Source organism: Pygoscelis adeliae, unplaced genomic scaffold, assembly GCF_000699105.1.
Source record: "Pygoscelis adeliae isolate BGI_AS28 unplaced genomic scaffold, ASM69910v1 Scaffold38, whole genome shotgun sequence".
NCBI classification, from domain to species: domain Eukaryota; kingdom Metazoa; phylum Chordata; class Aves; order Sphenisciformes; family Spheniscidae; genus Pygoscelis; species Pygoscelis adeliae.
Genome location: NW_008825614.1, coordinates 17,981,417 through 18,003,036, shown reverse-complemented (window position 1 = coordinate 18,003,036; position 21,620 = coordinate 17,981,417). Strand labels below are relative to the sequence as shown.

Here is a 21,620-nt window from a genome sequence, read left to right as displayed (position 1 = left end):
CAAGGAGCAGGTTCACTCTTTTAGATACACAAACTAGCTTTTCTTCTAAGAGTTCTCTGACAGCCATTTCTTCCTAAAATTTCACCTGCCATTCTCGCCAATACATGCCCAGGCAATTAAAACAATGATTTGATACATATTCATCTTGTTGAAGGAAATAAATCAGTTACAAGAACTGACTCTGCCCATACCACTACTTCGGGTGTGTAAGTACTTGTTGATTCATTTAAAAAAAAGCTGACTGATTCTAATACTATTGCTTCTGTTTGTGGCAGTTTAATTACAGGATTGACAGCCATTTTAATCTCTTCAAAGCTCCAAAGGCCTCTCAGCAGCTAATCCAATTATATCTACTCCACAAGCTACAGCCTCATCTAAGAGATGATTAATTATTGATTAAGCCAATCAAAAAGTATTAGCAAAGATTTATTTAATCCTTACTTTTTATCCCCTCATTTATATGTGGATTATGCCAAAAGCTGTAAGGGCAAAGATAACATTTTGATTTTCTGCTGAAAAAAAAATGGAGAACACCTCTAAATATTCAGGAGTCACCTTAAATAAAGGAGCGGAGGCTTGATGTCAATTTACCCCTCGCTTGAAAGGCAGCCCAGTAAAACTGCCGATTTAACACACATATACCACCCTCCCGAGCCACGGATAATAAAACTCCATCACTCAGTGGGGCTGCAAAGGCATTTCACCAGCTCTCTGCCTGGTCTGCACTACTGCCTTGGCTGACAAAAGGGACAAAAATTGCTTGTACACAGCTGGCAATCTGACCTTAACACAACTATAGGAACAGGAAGAAAGGCAACATCTGAATTACACGGCATGCCTACGCTAGATATTGTACAGTCAAGCAGCAGTTAAATCAAGTCTCCAAGAGTCTTTTTTGCTCGGGAAGAGCAGAGACCAGCGAGAGAAATGCAGCTATTTGCGTGGATGTGGCAATCAGGTACTACGGTGATAAGCTCACAAATCCCACTGCCTGCAGCATTTCACAGCACGAGAAACTGGACCTGGAGAAACTGCTGCGGTTTGGCTAACCAGGTCTGGGTGGGAAGCTGGGGGCCAGGGAGGGAGGTTTGTAATGACCATACTTGAAGAGCACAGGCCAGACTCTGCCTGCGTGTGTGTGTTAAGAGTAGGATCTATCTTTAAATAGACTGCAGATAGCTTGCCATACTTGAGGACAAACAGCAAGTCCTCTCCCTTCAGGCAATGCGACCTATAGTATGCAGATTCTGCCCAAAGGAGAGCACTCTTAAGTTTTCAAGTATCTGCTGGAGATGTGTGCGACAAGAGATCAAAAGAATACTCGAAATCAGATTTGAAAGGGCTCAAAAAATGAAGACTGCAGATCTAGTGTCCAAACAGGACCAGAACCCTCCCTGCCTGCTGCAGGGGTCCCCCAAAGGCAAAGCCAGAGTCCTTTGGAGTTGCATCTAACAGCAAAGACGCAACGGTTTTTCACAGGAAAAACCCCTGAACATCTAAGGCCTTTTTGGCTTTTAAACTTTAAACACCGTAATACAAAACAAGCGTCCTTTGAAATCTGTAATCAGTCTTGCAACAATCCTTCAGTGCCACTTATTCAAGTTCAAGCCTCAGTAGTGATCTAATACACTTATTTTTGGAGAAGAATCACCTGAAGTCCGTGCTCATATTTTTTAAGTCCTAAAAATAAAAACACAGCCACAAAGAATGAAATTACCTTTGCTTGCCCTCTAAGCTGAGAGGATCCTAAATTTTTATTTTAAAAACCACAACACATACTCTTAGGTTGCAACATTTAACATTGCAGCCAGAAGTCATAGAATCACATAATTTACTAGTAATTTACAATTTATTATTGGTAATAAGTAAAGTATAATGGCTAGCGAAGGATAAAGAAACAGTTCAAGAAAAAGGAAAGCGAAACACGGGAAAACAAGGTCCCAAGGTCCCCTTATGTGGGGACCTCCCTCTCCTCACGTAAGGATACTTGTAAGATATCTGTTGGGTTAGCTCAGGGTCTGGCCCTCTAAATGCATTTGTGTGGCCCTGCAACTTCCCTTTCGTGCTTCACTTTTGCATCCTGCCACACACACTCCAGAACTTGATAGAAACTTTTTCTCTCCCGGCAAGTCATCTGCGGAGACACCGATCACCAGATGCAATAGACAAGACACATCCATACGCACAAGTCTTCATCTGTGGTTTTTGTGGGAGTCTTTTGGGGATAAATGCACCAAGTTTTGTGTGACAATGTAATGTAGAAGTCTGAGTCACTGAAGTGCACTTGTATCTTCTTTTGTGATGCTCAAAAGCCTGTTTCTCAGCTCGCTGTACTCATTTCGAAGTGCACCATTATAATCTGTGCTGTATTGCATTTGAGGTTCGTTCCCAATGCATTTCCTCCTCTCTAGACTTTAACCACGAGCTAGGCTGATCTTGCCCTTCATAGAATAAGAAGGATGTTTATCAATTACCTTTCATTCCTGCATGAGCTTCCTGCTTTGCAAGTCCTCGAACAGGATGAATGATGGTTGTTACAAGTTTTCTGTGCTTTCTCTGCATTAGGAGGCTGAACTCCATACATCCTTCCTCAGACAAATGCTACCCAGTAAAACTGAACTGTATGAAGACAAATATTCTAGGCCACCAAAAGAAGATGTAGGAGGAGAAGCAGGGATCAGCCTATTTTTTTCCTAACCATAATCTAGTCCTAAAATGGTGTAAAACATGGCATCCTTTCACTGGTGAAGACTTGACTGCAAGCTCTGAACACAAGCTTACTCCTGTTTTTCAAAGAGGAAAAATACAGAGGGAGACAGAGGAAAAGATCTGGGCTGCCTACGAAGCTAGCTTCAGAAGTTTGGAACAACTACCTGCTAAATAACAGAATTTTGGGTAGGATCGCAAGAGGCATCACTTGGCTAACTTCAGTACCACACAACAGCCCTCAGAGCTGATCCTTACCTGGTATGAACGGTCTCAGCTCTGCCAGCCTCAACAATTTGCCTGTTTAGCACTGGCTGCTTAGAGACCTCAACTTGGGCTAGCTCAGGGTGCGCTTACTGTTTAAGGTGAGGTACATGGTGGCAAGGGAAGCACCAGAAACTGGCACGTATAGCCTCAGAAGGCAGTTCAACTATCCAGAAACTGGATATTTATGGGACATCTATAGGGCAGAAGAGACATCGCTTCAGCCCAGCAGGTGGCAGCAGGAAGACTTCTGTATCCATGAAGATATATACAAGTACACAATGTGCATATTTATAAATATTTGAACATCCTTATGTGACCTCCCATATACTCAAATACACCTTGCAACATTCATTTTTCTAATGCAAACAAAGCATTCTATTCAAGTGTACTTAGAAACACACCATAATTAAACAGTTGGTAAAATGCATTCTCTCCTTGCACTTCCAGATCCCCCAAGAGTCCCTTCAAATATATCTATACAAGTTCTAGCTTCCTGCTTGCCATTTAGCTTGATAACGACTCAAAAATCATTCCCTTGTTTTGAAGGGTAACTCTTTCTTGTCTGCTCTATGTGCTATAGGGCAGTATTGACACATGGAATTAATGATGGTGTCTGTAATGAAATAGCCATCATGTAAACACCAGTCTGCTCCTTTGATAAAATGGCATGTTAGGGACCTATTCACCTCCTTATAATTGAGTACTACATAATAGTTCCGATCCTTTCATGTAACATTACTTTGTTCTATGATTAGAAAGGGGAGGAAAAAAAAATATCTATGTAACATTGCCTTCTTCATTCATCCTATGATTAATTTTGTGTTTTTAATGAGTATGGTTGCTTATTTAGACAGGTTCTCTTACATAGTCGTTTTGTTGACTTCTGTTCAATGTACAACAAAACCCAGGCTGTGATAATTGAAGACCATTTCATCAGCAAAAGGATTCTTGCTATTAATACAAGGTTGGCTTGGAAAAAGCATCCTGACATTTTAAATTAGTCAATTAATATACAATTCTATCTACCATTTATAATAGAAAAAATGTTAGCATTTTTTCCAGACATTTTAATTAAGACACAGTATTTCCAGTAATCTATGATATAAACAGACAGACTATCATACAACACTGATTTAAGGTGGCTAACTTGCTATTTTGTGAAAATGAAAGGCTGAGTTAAATCTTTTTGCAGATTTGGTGAGTTTTTCAAAGCTCAAAGATGTGCATCATGTATAGAGGACACTGATTTATAGTCACCAAACAATTCTCAATGAGTCAACAAGATAGTATTGACTCTCACTGCAGACAAAGCCCATAGAGTTACTTCAGGGCCAAGTTCAGGCATCCAGCAAACTACCTAAGTAACATCTACATCTCTCAAGAGCTGCAGTAATCAAGAGTTTTCATCTTCATTTACACTCATAATTTATATATATAATGATTTTTAAAAGTAATCTCATCCAGCCAAATTTGAGCAAAATATTAATTTCTATAAAAGCTTTTGAAGAACCCAAGTCTATGTTAAAATATTGGGGCAGGGGAAATGGATTCACAAACAATATTCAGCTTTCCCCCCATACATTTTGATAAAATAAAACTGCATGATTAATTTTAATTTAGTCTTGTCGATGGTCAATCACACCATGAACAGGCCTAAACACCAACAACCTAACAGAATAGAAAAACTTTGGAAGTAAGACCTGAAATGACCAAAAGCATGGATCAGTTCTACATCACCTTAAAGCAGTTTCAATTCTTCAGTGCCAATGCTGAAAATAAAGAGAAACCTGGAGACCAAAAGTCCACTGGCATCTTATGGAACAAGGGAGAAAATGCCACTTTATTACTTATAGTTTCAATAAACCTGTACAAAGGGTACAGTGTAAACAGTAAGCAGCCATTAATGAAGGCTGTAACTTTTCAATGAAGTAGTGCTGTTTTGCAAATTTGTTTTCTGAGTTCAATCCATCATCAGGTAACTTTTCAAAAACGATACAGGACCAGTCAAAGCCAAATCTAGAACACCCGAGTGACAGACTGGCCTGATTGTCCTCGTTAGTCAGGAAGGGAAACAAGTTTGTCAGTCCTTCAACTTTTTTTTTTCCCCCATACCTTTCTCCAGCAAAAGCATGCTAGCTCTTTAAAGCTTAGCTTCCATTACAGGGACAATACAAGTGTACTAAGCAAACCAGTTTTATAGCTGTTAGCTATAGCTAACAGCACAGGTCTGTTCCCTTTTTTGTATGTAGAAAGTTAGAAAATAAAAATCAACTTTCTTTATCAATAACATACACCTTTTATGTCACATTAAGTACCATTTTCTTTTATGGCATTATGTCAGTCATTTAAAACAAATTATAAAGGCTCATTCGTAATCCAGTTCACACTTACATCACGCAAGTTCACTCTAAGCTCTTGTTCAAGTTACACAGATAAAGTTACATAAGCTCATTCAAGATTAGAAGAAGGAGCTGCTGGTTCCCTGTCCAACTTCCCCCCCCTCTTATAAGCAAAGCACTGCACCAAACTGAAACTGCTCAGTTCATGGTATACGTCCCCTCCTACGGTGGCAACAACAAAGACCAGCAGAAGTAGGAAACCTGCCATTAGCAGCCTGCCTCAAAGCAAGATTCAAAACCCAGAATCAACCGAAGACTCCTATCAAAGCAACCTCCAGTTTAAATTTGTAGGTTGCAAACCGAGGAAAAAAAGTGCATTCCACTGGTAGATTTAAATCTCTGAAAACTCCCAGCACTGCAGGGCTCAAGCTGGAGGCAGAAGTGTTCAATTCCAAAAACACGGAGGGACTATCAGCATGTTACTAACCCTTTCTTCCTGTATACAAGACTGGCAGCTTCCCATTTTATTTAACATCTGCAAAACCCACAATTGCACTCAATTACATTCATTAAAAACGTCCCACAGCCTCCCAAAACCAACAGAAAGTCTTACTTTCTTTCTCCTTCCTGCCAGCATTCTCCCCCCCCCAATTTTCAGTAGAACAAAAAGGGTGGGAAGAACAGTCAAGTGATTTTATTCATGTTATCACAGCACCTAAAGGGGTCACATCAACAACACTGTCCCACAGTAATCACTATACTAAAAACCAACCAAACAAAAACCTTACAACAAAAAGACTCCCGGCCCTGAAGAGTTTGCAGTCGAAGTACTATAGAAGAAACTGCAGGTGGATGTAACTGACACAGAAAGCCCAAGGTAAAAGTAATGCTACTGGCCAAGAGGATAAGTAGTGACACAGGGCACCAGCTGCTTAATTATTGTCAGCCTGTAGCAGGCAACACAGCAGGTGTCTCCAATCCTCCAAACTGAAAAGGCTCTTATGCTACAGTAACGCCATTTGGATTTTTTTTGTGTAACTGCTATAGTGATAGCAACTGACTTGTCTTCAGTCTTAGTTTATCTCCGGTCTCAATCTTCCTTTTAAAAAAGTTTTAGACCATTTAGTCATTTGATTGTGGTCCCCCTAATGCTCAGCATCTTAATTGTCTAGCTTACATAGCCATCGTTCCATTTTACATAGTAGTTCAATTAAAGATTACACGTGCATTGCATTTTCTTCTCTTCATTAAAAAGACTAACATACTACACTTGCTTTCCATGCAAATACTGTGAAAAAGTATCCAGTTACTTCACTGACAGTCTCAGATCAGTTGTTCCAAGATCCTTCCCTGCTTTCGCTCCCGCTTATAATTCAGTCCTTGTCAGCTAATATAAAATCCAGTTTCTCCCATATCTTTTGCTGTATTCCTAACCTTTGATAGAGATGTAAAAATACTTGGTTTGCTGCATTTCTCTCAATAGATCTTGTTATTTGATATCTACAGACCCTCACAAAACACAAACACGCTTCTAGCTGTTGAGTTTTCCCATGTTTGAAGAATGACCCACATATATTTACCTGAATTCCTACAGCTCAGTTCAATGGTAAATTAGTATTACATTAAGTGTTCCTCAAGAATGTAAAACTTGCTTACACAGAAAACAAACTACAAGCAATCACTCTAATATGGCTACAAGTACGGGGGAAGAAAAACCAGCAAATTCTAGGCATATTGAGTCAGAGGGAAAAAAAAGCTATAGCTAACAGCATGGGTCTGTTCCCTTTTTGTATGTAGAAAGTTATAAAATAAAAATCAACTTTCTTTATCAATAACATACACCTTTTATGTCACATTAAGTACCATTTTCTTTTATGGCATTATGTCAGTCATTTAAAACAAATTATAAAGGCTCATTCGTAATCCAGTTCACACTTATTCTAATAAATCCACAATAATTCTTAATTGTAAATTCCCTTTTAATTACTCTATTATATAATTTATGGCTTCTGGTGACAACTATTTTCACACTGTATTTGTTCTTCATATAAGCAGCAGTCATAAGTAGTTACCATGAGATGCTGCTCATTGTCTTGGGGAAAATGAGTACATTTGCCTTCGGCTTGGATTGTGTCCCATACTTTAAAAGGAGAAATCCTTTTCATTATTATCAGCCTATCCATTTAGGAGGCAGGTCCCCTCACCACCAGATCTTCGCAATTCTGTCCAGTCCTCTCCAAAACAGGTTTCCTCTGAAGTCCTGTTACATATCACTCTTTTCTTTGAAGTGCTAAACATTTTTCTCTGCAGTTAAAGTCGTCCTAATCCTGCAAAGAAGTTGATCATAGCACTATTTTGAAGCACTAGACCTTAGTAAAGAGCCAGGATATGAGCTGCCTCCCTCAAAAGCAGCTATAATACAATACCTGGAAAGTTTATCAAACATGTTGACAAGCTTCATAGCTTCATATTCTTTTTGTTCTTCCGTCATTTCATCCATCGGATTGGGCATTGGTTCTTCTAAGTGACCAGTGATAAGGTTAATGCTGGAGGTGGAAAAACAATACAGTTTGCATTTCTATAGAAATATGTATGTAAATTGTCTATCTTCTTGATAGGTGGAAAGAGGAACACAGTAACAGAAACCAAGATTAACAATGTCTGAACTGCACATGAAAGTTTTTACTAGAAATAGCCAGCGTCCATATTTATACCTTTTTTGTAGCCTTTTCCCTTGAATCACAATATTATCTTGTTGATTCACTGTATTAATTTCTTGCTAGCTACTCAGAAATGCACATTCCACGAACACTTGTTATAACCCATACACAAGCAGTCTGAAAGCAGGGGAATAATGATGGTAATAATGACGATGTCATTAGTAATAACGACATAGATGGGGAACTGAATAACAGATACATGTTTGCAACTAATTCTGTACAGGCTTAATTTAAAAAATATGGACAGGTTCCAGTTACATTTTCTTATTCATGAAGAACCGTTGAATTAGCTTACTGTTCACCTCCCATGATGATTTTTCCTCAAACCAAATTAAGGTTACTTTGAGAATTTACAATGCCAGTTATTTTCACTGTTAAAACAAGAGAATGGCGATACACAAATGGTAAGTAACAAAAGCAGATAAATAGTTTTAAAGAACGCTTTCAGGGCAAATCACCTTTTCAAGCAGTTTAATCACAAACATTTAACAGCAATACAGAAAATCAGATGCATAAAGCAACTGACAATTCTCTTGAATGTTTCATTTAAGTGTCAGCTTTTATAACTAAATAGATGTCATACTTTTACTTATATGCATATAAGTGAATGTTAGACTTTTGAAAGAAGAGCAGAGACAAAAGAGCAAGAAAAAAAATATCCTGTAGTGCAGAAATAAAAAAGAAACCTCCTGTTTTAGAGTTCTTTTCTTAGCATAGAAATGCAATATAATTCCTGTAACTTCTCCTACATTTAATCCTGTCTTTCATTCACCTTCCTTAATAAGAATCATTCAGTGAGCCACAACACCCCCCCCCCCATATATCATGTCTGTCTAATTCAAGGAAAACAGAGTAAAGCAGAAAAATAACATGCTTCAGATGCCCACTATCAACAATTTCAGAACCTACTTTAAATGGCATCAAATCATAGATGTAACATGACAAACTGAAACCCTTAGCACCAAATCAATTACAGTTAATAAAAAAAATCAACAGACAGGGCTTCTATACGATCATTGAATCCTTCAAACAAATACATTGGATTCCTGAGGTGTGACTTCTACAGAAGTTATTTTGCTCCTTCCATATTTACCTATGTGACTTACTCGATTCTTTAGGAAAATTTTAGTACCGGGCAATCTGACTGACTGAAACTAGACCTACTGGTTTGTTCCTTTTTTACAAAGTCCCACTTAAAACCTTAAGCCACACCCGACACCTTTATTTTCTCTGTTACAGAGATATACCCCACAAACAATAGTTAGTAGTTTGGCAACTTCATGTGAGTTCCTGGAAAATCTGGGGCAAAAGCCATCCTTGCTAAGTTTGTAACTATAATTTTTTTCTAAAATTTGCTCAATTTATTCAAAAATCTCTTTTCACACTTGAATTTTGAAGTTATTCAGACTCATAGTCTGTAAAGAAAGGGTCCCGCCTGAGAACTCCCTCAAACTTCCTCATAGGTACAATGATGCAAAGAGTTCCTTTAGCTTTTTTGCTATGGACTTGCCCCCTTTCTCTGCCTACTTAACATCTCAACCATCTAATGACCATATACATATTGCAGGCTTCCGGCTTTTGATGAACCTGTGAAGAAGATTCTCTTTATTCTTAATGCCTCCAGTAAGCTGCTCTTCAAAACCTTTTTGGTCTGCTTTGTTACTCTTTTACAGTATCATCTCCAATAACCTCCTTTACTCTTATTTAACAATTCCAGCTTTTTAAGTATCCATTTAAATGGAGAACACACATGTACTCTGAACCTCTAATATGCATCTTGAAACTGCTCCTAGACCATCCACAAACACTTCTCATTTTTGTTCCTTATTTCTTTTTGACAAGTTTTCATTTTTACATAGTTCCCCTTACTGAAGTTAAATCATTCTCATAGTGATTTTTTTGTTCTTCCAGCCATCCGACTACATGATGGTCACTATTAGAGGCTGGTTTCTCAATACTTAGACCACGAAGTCAACAGGAGACAGCAGTTAATATAAGCACATGTAATTCCAAAACTGGCCTCTCTGGAAAAGGTGAAACAAAAAAGTTATGTCAAAACATCTAAACTGCAACAGGACATGCAGAACTGAAAACAATACTATACTTTGGTTTTGCAGATTTGTATTCTTCTGTATCCGTATCTTCATCATCTGAGTACCAATGATCTCCTCTTCCTCCTGCTAACAGGCCCCTTGCTGCCAGCAATCCTGCCGCATTACCGTAGCCTGTATATTTTAACAAGCTGTCAACTGCAAAGAGTGATATAGAAAATTATTCAGCTATATTCCATTACAAAACAAAACCCAGCATAGCTTTAAAAGAATCGAGAGTTACAGCAAGAGGCAAATACACTAATTACAGCAAGACCTTATATAAAAGGGAGAAGAAGTAGTAATTTTTACCTCTCTCTTTACAAAGAACAAAAAGAAATTCTGCTGCAATTTGCTTTACTCCGAGGTCAACATGTGTCATAAGGCGCACAAGCTTGTTTCTCACTGTTGTGCCAACTTCTGGACGATTTGATACATCTCTTAATGGAGGCAATACCTAGCAGCACAAAAAGAGGAAAACCAGCATAGAATGCATGGCAATACCTATCCAATCCTTGCAGAAACAAACACAGTCAACAGAACAAGAAAATACTGTAAGCTCTGCTCCTTAAAAAAAAAAAAAGGAATAAAATCAACCCAACTATGCTTACATGCCCTAGTAATGACTCTTGCTTCTTAACATACTCAGGCCTTCTGGTCTGCCATCCTGGGCAGAAGAGCACTCAGTCCCAAACATAGACTTTTAAAAAAAGACAACTATTAGGAGTTTAAGAGCACAAATGAGTGTCCCAAAGCAGTTGGCTACCAGGCAGCAGTAACCTCGTGTTCTTTGTTTCGTCTGTTTTGCTCAAATATCTGTCAAAAGCACTACAAACACCAGCTTAAAGAAACCTACAATATTAACATGATGTATAATTTATACAGAACAATGAATATACTTATAGTGAAAAAGCAGGAAAATAAGTCACATTGCAAGTTCTACTACCATGAATTTCAAAAATTGGCTCTACATGTATAGAGGAAATGCATACTTCTCCCAGAAAACACTCTTTTAAAAGCTGAAGACAAGTTTCAAAAAGATTTTGGAGAAAACACTATTTAACATTTCCTCAAACACACTATTTTCTCATTAATATTGTTAACTTAATTCTCATAAATGTAATTAATATTAACTTCAACTCTCAAGAAAGGCAGGAGTTGCCTGAAATACAGCTGGTTTTGCAACCTAACTTCCACTTCCTTGTGCATATGCATTCAGACTCAAAACCTACATTAATTGTTTCACATTCACAGGATATGATATGATCTGCAAACAAATCTGGGCTGTAATATAAAATATTTAATGGTCTGAAGACTCCTGTAAGAATTATGGATCTTCAATATTTTACTAGGGAATGAAGCCAAAGATGTCACTAATTGTCATAAGAAATTGCAGGTCCTTTGTCTTCTAGGTGTCTAATGTAAAAATGTCATGTTCTGTGCAAAATTACTGCACAATTACTACTGAAATGAGGCTCACTGGGAACCGATACTTAAACAAATGAACGCTACAGTATTAACTACTTTAAAAAAAAAAACAGACCCTGTCTTTTTCAAACTAGGTATTCAAACAATTAGCAAAAACATTTTACTTTGTCCCTACTTACTTTCCCCAATGGGGATAGTACCATGGCTGCCATTTCACAGTGTTGTAAGAATGAATTAATGTTTTTAGAATACTCTAATACTAATACAGTGATGAGTGCCATAGGACAGTCCATGAGGAAATTGATCATTCTGTCTTCAGATCAGAATTTGAATAGTGCACAATAAATAAAGCCTAAGGCCAACACTTAACAATGAGGATCATTCAAGATATCAAACATCTGGTCATGCAATTAGCAGCATCCATCCATTCTGTGCGCTATATGAGGCAGCGGTAAGAGACAGCATGCAATTACATCCTGACATCTAGACACCGAGATGTCATAAAAACATGCAGACAACTTCATTTTCTAACTTCTGAACATTTGGCTCTGAAACTTTTTTTTTTTTATTTTAACAGATTAGAAGAGTATCCTAGGAAAGAACTGCTGTGAATAAAAACAATAAACACCAAGAACGAGTTTCTTAAATTCCTCAAAAATGCTTTTCTGGTACAGAGGAAAAAGACAGAAAATATATGCAAAATATACTCTTTTCCATTATAAACTCCATTTATGAATTCAGGCACAGCTTTGATCTGGGAGCAGCATCTAAGAGGCAACCCGAAAAATCACTGCAGCTTAAGAAAAAGAACATTTCTCAGCTGCTTTCAGCTGTCTCTCCCTTGCTCACCTTTTAACTTTTCTCCACTCGACTTCAGGAAAAGCAGCAGAACACACAGAAAACACCACAACCAACCACCAAACCACAGAGATCCTTCAGATCTTTAACCATGCCATGGAAATCTTTTTTCCTGTAAAAAGCCTACCCATAGTCTGTACCATATTAAACAGCTCGTTTAAGAGACCGAGTGATGAAGTGTGCCTCTACTCAGGGACAGAGCTTTACTCTGACAGAACAGCTGATACGCATTGGTACACAAGTTTCAATTCCAGTGACTCCTGCCTGCTGAGGTCAAACGGAAGCTCAAGCAGAACCCTTCAAAACACCTGTAGCCTCACTGGCTACCACACAGCTTTGCAAACTTTTATTAACGGCACTGAAATTTTTTTGGTATGCTGGATTGTAAGGGGACAGACCTCACTGAGTTCTTTGCCAGTGTCACATGATCCACAGTGACCCACATTAACACAGTTTTACAATACCTCTAATTTTATTATTTAACAGCTCTACAAAAGGTATCATGGAACTTGGGCCATAATATTTATTGATTTACATGGCTGAAAAATTATTTCTATAGCTGACAGTTGTCAGAGACCTAACAGAAAAAAATACCACAGAGAACTTTGTGGGTAATTTAATATGAAACCATTCATACTTTTGAAGTATCAGTGTCTGGCACTGATGTACAAACCTCAGAAAGTTTATCATTAGTTTCATATTCAAATTTTGATGAATATTTTACTTACCTGAGCTTTGATAAACTTCCTGATATTTCTATGAGTTCGGCAGCATTCAGTTAATAAACTGAGAACTGGAGTCAGACCTTCTCTATAGCTGCTTCCCTAAAATAAAACCAAATACAAATAAAACGTTTTTAAGAGCAAATTTTCCTTTACAAATCCTATGAACCCTTCAATAAAGTCCTATACGACAGCCAAAACATGAACTTTACATAGATACAAAGAGCCAAATGTTCATCCTCACACACACACAAGCAAGTATGCTTCAGATATTCATAGGAATTTGATCTCAATTTTGAGGTGTTTCACAATCTAGAAGCAAGGACATCCATGTTTGTGCTAAATACTGTCTGAAGCTTTACATATGCGCACTTTGTGCTTTAATAAAAGAGGCCCCTTTTGTGAAGAATCTTTGCAGCCCATACCTTGTCTATTCTCTTCTCCATGAAATCCAGTAAGATTTGAATTGCTCCCATATTCATACCATTGTATTTTATATCTGTTTCTTCTTGGGATGATGGACTAATAAGAACATCCAAGCAAGAAACAGGAACATTGCTTAAGAGGTTGATTGCATTGCTGAAACAGATATTAAAAATTCATTATTCATTTGGAAGAAAGAATTAAAAACAGAGTACAACTCACCATAAACTGTTTGTACAACTGCAACCAGAAAGAGGCCCTGCAATTCAAACAATGCTTTATTTTCTACTCTCTGGGTTTTAAAGAAGGTGGCATGCATTATCGCCTGAGTGCTGGCTCTTGGAACAAACAAGGAAAAAGAAAGACAAAAGCTCCAAAAGCTATACTGCAGCAGTGCATTATTACTTTCAGCCCCCACAGTATCCTATCCCATAGGTAAGGCACAGCTTCCAGCAGTGTGTTACAGCAGCTGATCTTGCAGGACAGCAGGGGGAACTCTCACATTGATTTGCAGCGGTCAGAGTTTTTTCCTCCTTGAAACTTAAAACATTTTACAACACATCCATATTACCATCATTAATGTGACAAAGTACACCACAGAAGACATTTCCTCCTCCTGTAACAGTGGGGCGTGGTGGCAATTTCTCAGGTCCCCTGAAATATTTTCACTTTTACTTAGCTCGTAGCGTATAGGAAATATAGAAGGCTTTTAACACATTTTAAAAAGATTCAGGTTTATTTACCAAGCACTACCTTTCAGTAACTGGCAACCTGTGCATTCTACAAAGCGCTTCCCAAATATCCATTAAGTGATTTAAATTAGACCACAGGGTCCCTCCCTCCTCTTTAATGGAGTAAGATGGAACTTACTTCGCAAGAGTCTCTTGTATGGTACACATCCCTTGAGTTTGCTATCTATCCTGTTCTCATTATACAGACTTGGGTCCATACTCTTCCTGAGTATGGGGCTAAATTACACAGGTGCTGCAAAAGTTAGAATTCTGTCATTATTTACTTGCTGATGCCCAACTAAACGTGTAAATGGATATATTTAGAAATACTACAGAACTATTTAGGCTTACATATGCTGACCTCAACGCTATCAATGAAACTATGAGCACTGATGCTTCAAGGATTGGCAAAGTGTTCCAAGAACAGAGAAAACTTTTCAAATTACTTCATTTAAATGGATATATTTAGAAATACTACAGAACTATTTAGGTCTTACATATGCAGACCTCAATGCTATCAATGAAACTATGAGCACTGATGTTTCAAGGATTGGCAAAGTGTTCCAAGAATAGAGAAAACTTTTCAAATGACTTCATTTAATGCTTTTAATAATATCTGCTTAGAAGCTGCCCTCAGTTTTTATGTTATTAATACAATTCTAATAATGAATAGTAAAAGAGAAAGCAAATCATGGCAATCAAACATAACAGGGTTTCTAACAAATGTGCTGGGTTTGGTCTGATCAGACTGGGTGGCTGTTCCACATTGTGCCATCTCCATTTTGCTCTTTTAGCAATTGAAATTCAGACAACTTCTACTTTTTGGAAAGCTTGTTCTCTTTGTTTTGTTTCCAATTCCTGTTTAAGATACGTCTTTTATATCATGGAAGTTATTCCTCTCCAATAATTCAGGAATAGTCAGAAACGAAACAGACTGAAATTCAACAAATATTTGGAGGCTTCATGTCTTTCATCAGAAGTTCTCTTTTTACCAGTTTCTTATTAAACAACCAAGTTCCCAAACACCTACAAAATTAATTTTCTGGATCACTGTGTCTCAGCTATTCTTTTCAATAAATGAAGCCCGGCTTTCTGATCTTTGTCACTCCACTGACAGTTTTATTTGTGGTAGAGGAGTGTATGAAATTCTCCAGCTACCAGGAAGTCAGTGACTATGCACAGATCTGCACAATAGTGTTTGCATTCCTACTCCAGGGGGTAGAAATACTGCGTATATTACTCTCCCCTTTTCGGCTTCCTAGAGATCATTAATCACTGGGACATGACATCCACCCACTCATGCTCCCAGCCCCCTCCTGATATGCAAATTCAGAAGCAAAGGCCTATTTAGAGCTGCTGAATGCCTTGATTAAAACCTCGTTAGTGGGCAAAAATGGCACTCACTCTAATATGTGGTGCTTTAAGCTGTTCGTATCCAAATGTGAAGTAATGACATGACAGAACCACAATAATGACAACAATACCAGGTACTAAATTAGTTAAGGTATTTTTATAGGTAACTTCTGCTTATTTATTAGAAATAGAGCCACACTGACAATCAGTACATCACAGCTCAGGGCATGTGTCCAACACCTGATGCTCACATAAAATAAATCCTCAACTCACACATTCAGAGCACAAGCATTCATACAATGTGCTGTCCGAACCCTTCATTTAAGCATCTTACATTCTGCAGATTTACAAACTTAGAGAAGTGCAAGTGATCAGCAATTGTAAGAAATACACTTACGCCTCCCTGATGCTTCATAAAGTTTATTCTGCATTCAACACTGCTTATATTTTATTCCATTTTTAACATTATTTTCGTAATTGCCTTACTGATAGGCTCCAGGTGGAAAGCAGAGCCAGAAGTTACGCTCTGCTCTCTGACTCACACCTCATCTCTAGCAATAAAGATTGCATGGTCAGAGTCCAGCATACTGAACACCCGAATGACGATACAGCCTCATTTTTTTAGCTATGCTATGCCAGCTATAGACTGCTAACACAAGTTTACTCATTCATTATTGGAGCTCCTATCAGGAATGGAAGTTTTGCTTGACCAAATACATCAGGGGACTGAAGTGGGGCCCTCTGATCCAGGCCCCTGATTCCTCTGAGGATTTGCAGGGGCATTACTTCTGACTATACCTTTTCTGTTCCAGAGCTGCCTTGTGATAAATAGTCTTGGTGGAAAAGCATATTAAATCATTCAGCTTTTACTGCATCCTGTAGCATTCAAAGACAAAACTCAGGTTCTGCAAATGGGCTGAAATATTTGAATAACAAAAGTCAAAACCTGTGCAGTGCTCTTCCAGCATGTTAAAAAAAACCCAAGTATGAATACTACATGCAGCAATACTATACTTTAATTCTTTCTTCTATCAAATTGAGCTAAACAAACTAGCTACAGTGAGCTAATGGAGGGAGAAAGTTGTTTTCCCAGCATAACAGAAAGACTGACGCAGTGCTATACTGAGTCTGATGGAGAAGGGGAAACAACTTAAGTAACACAAGGTAGTGATAACCATCCTCATTTCTTTTCTGCTTCCCCCTCTCTGAATTATGGATAATCCTTGCCTTGACTTGGTGTCTCCATAATGTCCATGTGGGCAGCATCTTTACAGAAAATATCCCTTCTGACTGAAAAAAGCAAGGACAGAAATCACACCAATACTACATATTCTCCACAGCTGCCTACTTCTATACATAAAGCCCTTTTTGGATCTCATCTGCAACTGTTTGCAAAAGCTAAAACCAAAAGGACCTGCATAATATGCATCCTTTTGCAATAGCACGAGATAATTAAATTTTACAGGGTGATATATTTTACAGGGTGATTAGACTAATCAGGTTCATGAACAAGGAAACAGAACATGTTTTCATGGGAAGAGCATCAGCTGTATAATAATTCACCAGAATATCAGGCAGTCTTGCTGACTATGTACAAGCTTAAACGCTGAAGGCCAATCTTCTTGTAGTTGTTGAATTTGTCCAAATCTGTTCAATTTTCCCAGCAGTGGGGAACTTATTCCCACCAGTCCCTCCCTTAAAGGAGGATGAGAGCGCAAAACATCCACCATAAGCAGCAGCAAAAAGAAAACACTGACTGCCTTTTAGGACACACTCAGCACTAACTTCAGTCATGGCAACTACTGTAGCAGCATCCTAAATTATTCCAAACTAGTCTGCACCAGCTGAGAAGGGCTCTGATCTAGGATTTTAGTGTTCATCTACTAAGACTGTTGATCTCGAAGAGCTTTCTAAGATTTTAATCAAGTTCATTTAACACTTTCAAGATTGCTGGGTGTGAAAAGCTATATCCTTCTTCCTGGAGACTGCTGGTTCAGAAGATCTTCAAAAGACCCTACACTTAGATATAAGGACACCTCTGAAGAAGAAAATGGCAACACTAACTTTCATTGCTTAGAGATAATGTGGCATAGTGTTTGAAGCTACTGTACTGTCAGGCCCTGTGAACAGCTGACCTACTTGGATACAAATAAGGGTGTCACAGAAAAAAAACAGTTACACTGAACAAAGAACCACCACCTCACTAAAACTACTCTGAATTTTGGTTGAATTATTGGCTGCAAATACATAGCAAACAGTTGGGTGCAGGACTGAGAAAAAAAAACAATGCACCTAAAACTGCAAGATGATTCACTCATCTTTGGAAAAAAAAAATAAAGATTATTACCAGGGAACTGATATTTGTACTTTTAATAAAGCAGCCTAGAACTATTGGAGATAACATATCAACTTGTTACTTCCACCCCAATCCATCAGAATTGCAAAAGTTACATATAAAAATCTCAAAATGCAGTTTTTCCATCAGCTTCTGTGCAAAACAACAGAAGTTGCATTCCACTTCAGTTTGTACAACCCCTAGAACTTCGATATGTATTTTCATCCTCAGTTACACACACACACACAAAAAGATTTCAAGGTCAGCTTCATTATTATGGATAACAATCTTGCCAGCCACTTCCTCTCTGGAATAGTGGATATGCTATATAAAAAGATAAATAATATTTTACTCAAAATTAATAGTTTTCATCATTTCTCAGATTTCCACTTTAGATTTTAGGCAAAGTAATTTTTTTTCTATTTAAAAAAAAAACACAACCTTTTAAAATAGATTAGTTCTGCAATTCTACCAACCTGTGCAACTCTTCAGTTTTGTCTTCAGTAGGGCCCGTGGTTAATAAGCAGTGTCGAAGGATGGCAGCCATGTAACGAAATTGATGAGATTCAGTCTATATAAATATAAATTATGAAGATATTTTTTCATTTTGAAGATTGCAAGTGGGGGTTTCAGGTCACTAGAATAATAAAAATTAAAGATGGAAAATACCTATTAGATCACAACATCCATCCCTACCAATAAAAGGACTGTACCTTAGAGTTCACTGAATGCTTAATGCAACGTAACTGTCATATGCCGGCCTTCTAACTCGGCCTTGTAAAAGTCACTGGGGACTTTTTTCCAGTTAAATGAGCCTTTACTACCAGAAAACCCCGTTACAAGCATTTGCTCAATTCCATACCACTATTCCTAATATACCACTACTATCTTCCTTCCTGTATTTACACCCGGCCGCCTCTTCATCCATTTGGATTACATATGTTCTTCATTTAATTTGCCGCCTCCTCATTCAGACCTTTCGCTGCCAACAGTTTCATTCCCCCACCAAGTCTGTTTCTTTTTCTAATTCACGTGCTTCTGTTCCCTTGATACCTTTTTCTCCATTTCGTTAATAACTTCTCTACTCTCAGCAACCTTATTTGCCCTATTTTTGCTCTCCCAAGCAATTCCCCCTTCCAATCTCCCACCAGACAGCAGCCACACAAAAGTACACCAGTAACTGCAATCATTTAACTGTGTGTATCATTGTCCTTGTCCTTTTTCATTAGCTCTTCTTGGCATCCATCATATGTTCTGGTGTGTTTGACCTAGCACAAAGAGCCCCACTGCATCTTTTGTAACATCAGCATCCAAATCTGCCAACTGTACCACCTGCGGCTCTTGTCTGCCTTTGCTACTTTGAAACCATCTCCAGTCATTAAATACTGGTGTTTCAAATGGTTCTCTCCCGCTTAGGATGGATCTCATTTAGTTTTCTACCCACATGCCTAACCTCCCTGCTCTCCTTTTATTTTCCATCCCGTCTACTGTTTGTAGTCTCTTCAAACTCTGCATCTTCAGCCCACTTAATTAACATGCTGCTTACTCTTCTTACAGATCATTAATACTTCCACAGGGATACTTGCTAAGCAGAATGTCACCTAACATATCTGGCTAACAGTTTACAACTACTAAAGAGCTCTTTAATTTAAAGGTTCCTTGCTTTCAGGAACTTTTAGTAAAGAGTTGTTATATAAGCTTTATCTCAAAACACAAACTAAGCTTCTCCCGCCCCAGAATGTCTTAAACTCATTAAAAAAAAAAAAAAAAAAAGGTTACTACCACCAGAATTTCCTCCAATCTGAAGGAAATTTTCCTGACAGCTGCATGCTTGGGCTCTTCAGGGAGGAAAAGTTTTGTGGAACAAATCCTCCCTCGTTCCGCAGACAGCAGCCACACGAAACCTCATCAGGTAACGCCACAACTGTGTTCCACCTCCCGCCCACCCTTCCGCAGTAAACTGGGCTTTTCATCTCCCAAGATTCCCAGTATTTCATAGGAGTATACCAACTTCAAGATCCAGATTTCAAAAGCTTACTCCTCAAGAGGTAAACATGTAATACAGCTTCATTTTCCAACTTAACACCTGACATTATTGCCTCCACACAGAAAAACTTAACCACAAAGGTGATATTTCTCAAACTCCAAACTAGCAAACATTCATACAGCTGTGTTACATGCTTGACTTCGGGTAATTTCTCTCCACTCAAGTTTCTACCTCCAAAACAATCACTTGCCTATACAAAGAACTTTCTCTGACAAAGTTAAAGATATTTTTAATAAAAGTCTAAGTCAGGAATATAAACAAGAGAAAAGTCCCTCACTTTCTTTATATTTCCTTGAAATTCAAAGTATTAGCTTCTCTGATTTTTTTCCCCCCACTCAATCTTAAATTTCAGGATTTCTTATTCAGTGTATCCTTGAGACATTAAAGCAAAGAATAAGCTTCAGACTTTTCTCAAGTTTTACATTCCTTAACGTTATGATTAAGGTCTTATTTGCTGTTTAGTCCAATGCACTAAAGAGAACAATTATTTGTCAATTTTAACTACTGTAAGCTTCTGCTTAGCTTTATATGCTGCATATTTACAATTCCCAGTGAAAAGTAAAATACTGTTTTAGAGACAATATGATGTGGACTAAAAAGAAAGATTCCCTATATAATTCTATTACTGTAGCACAGACTTAGGTTATTCAACCAAAAAAGTTATCCTCATTGTTTCTGTTTATAAATTTAGGGATGCAACACATAGGAAGCATATTTATCTAAGGAAAAAAAAAAGATCTGATGTTATAATGAAAAAAAACAAGAAAAATCTTATTCATAAGATGTAACAACGAAAGTGTGTTTGGTTCTCGTGCTTGACCTCATCTTAAAAGATCACATTTAAGTCTAAACCTGGTGTTGGGAGGATGTGAGATAAAGATATTAGAAACAGTACCACTCTTTCTTCAGAGTTGTTAAAAATTAGAGTTGATGTGCTTATCATCATGCTCAGAAAAACAGAAGAAAACTAGGGAGACTTCTGAGCTCTAATTATTCCTGATTGCTATAGTCCACAATCTCCAGAGATGTAGCCATCTGATACACTTATATTAAAAAGTTTTTCCTAGCTGGCCAATTATTAGTGAACAGGATTTATCTTCTTCTGGAAATCTAAGACTCTTATGAAATAGTCTTCTTTGCATTTTTTATTTGAAAACATACAGTTCTAACTTGCATTATATAATCCAAGCTATTAACACAGAAAATGTATGGATTAGATGTTTTGACTAAGTAGTAACAAGAACAAAAAAGTTATTTTTTGGGAAGGGCTACATGGGAAGAGGTACAGATGTCGTCTATCTGGACCTCTGTAAGGCCTTTGACACGGTCCCCCACAACATCCTTCTCTCTACACTGGAGAGGTATGGATGTGATGGGTGGACTGTCCAGTGGGTGAGGAATTGGTTGGATGGTCGCATCCAGAGGGTAGTGGTCAACGGCTCAATGTCCAGACGGAGACTGGTGACGAGTGGTGTCCTGCAGAGGTCCGTATTGGGACCCGTACTGTTTAATATCTTCATCAGTGACATAGACGGGAAGATCGAGTGCACCCTCAGCAAGTTTGCAGATGACACCAAGCTGAGTGGTGCGGTTGACACGCC

General features: G+C 38.0%; 1 protein-coding gene across 1 annotated transcript in view; it reads right to left on the bottom strand.

Moving 5' to 3' along the window:
* The window catches only part of RIC8B (RIC8 guanine nucleotide exchange factor B), a 46,221-nt gene that overhangs the window by 1,373 nt on the left and 23,228 nt on the right, over window positions 1-21,620 (bottom strand). The window contains exons 5-10 of the mRNA XM_009333066.1: window positions 18,449-18,543; window positions 13,556-13,709; window positions 13,137-13,232; window positions 10,435-10,579; window positions 10,137-10,281; window positions 7,739-7,858 (exon numbers count right to left, since the gene is read on the bottom strand). Coding sequence (XP_009331341.1) covers window positions 7,739-7,858; window positions 10,137-10,281; window positions 10,435-10,579; window positions 13,137-13,232; window positions 13,556-13,709; window positions 18,449-18,543 — 755 coding nt within the window. The remainder of the gene's footprint in view (window positions 1-7,738; window positions 7,859-10,136; window positions 10,282-10,434; window positions 10,580-13,136; window positions 13,233-13,555; window positions 13,710-18,448; window positions 18,544-21,620) is intronic.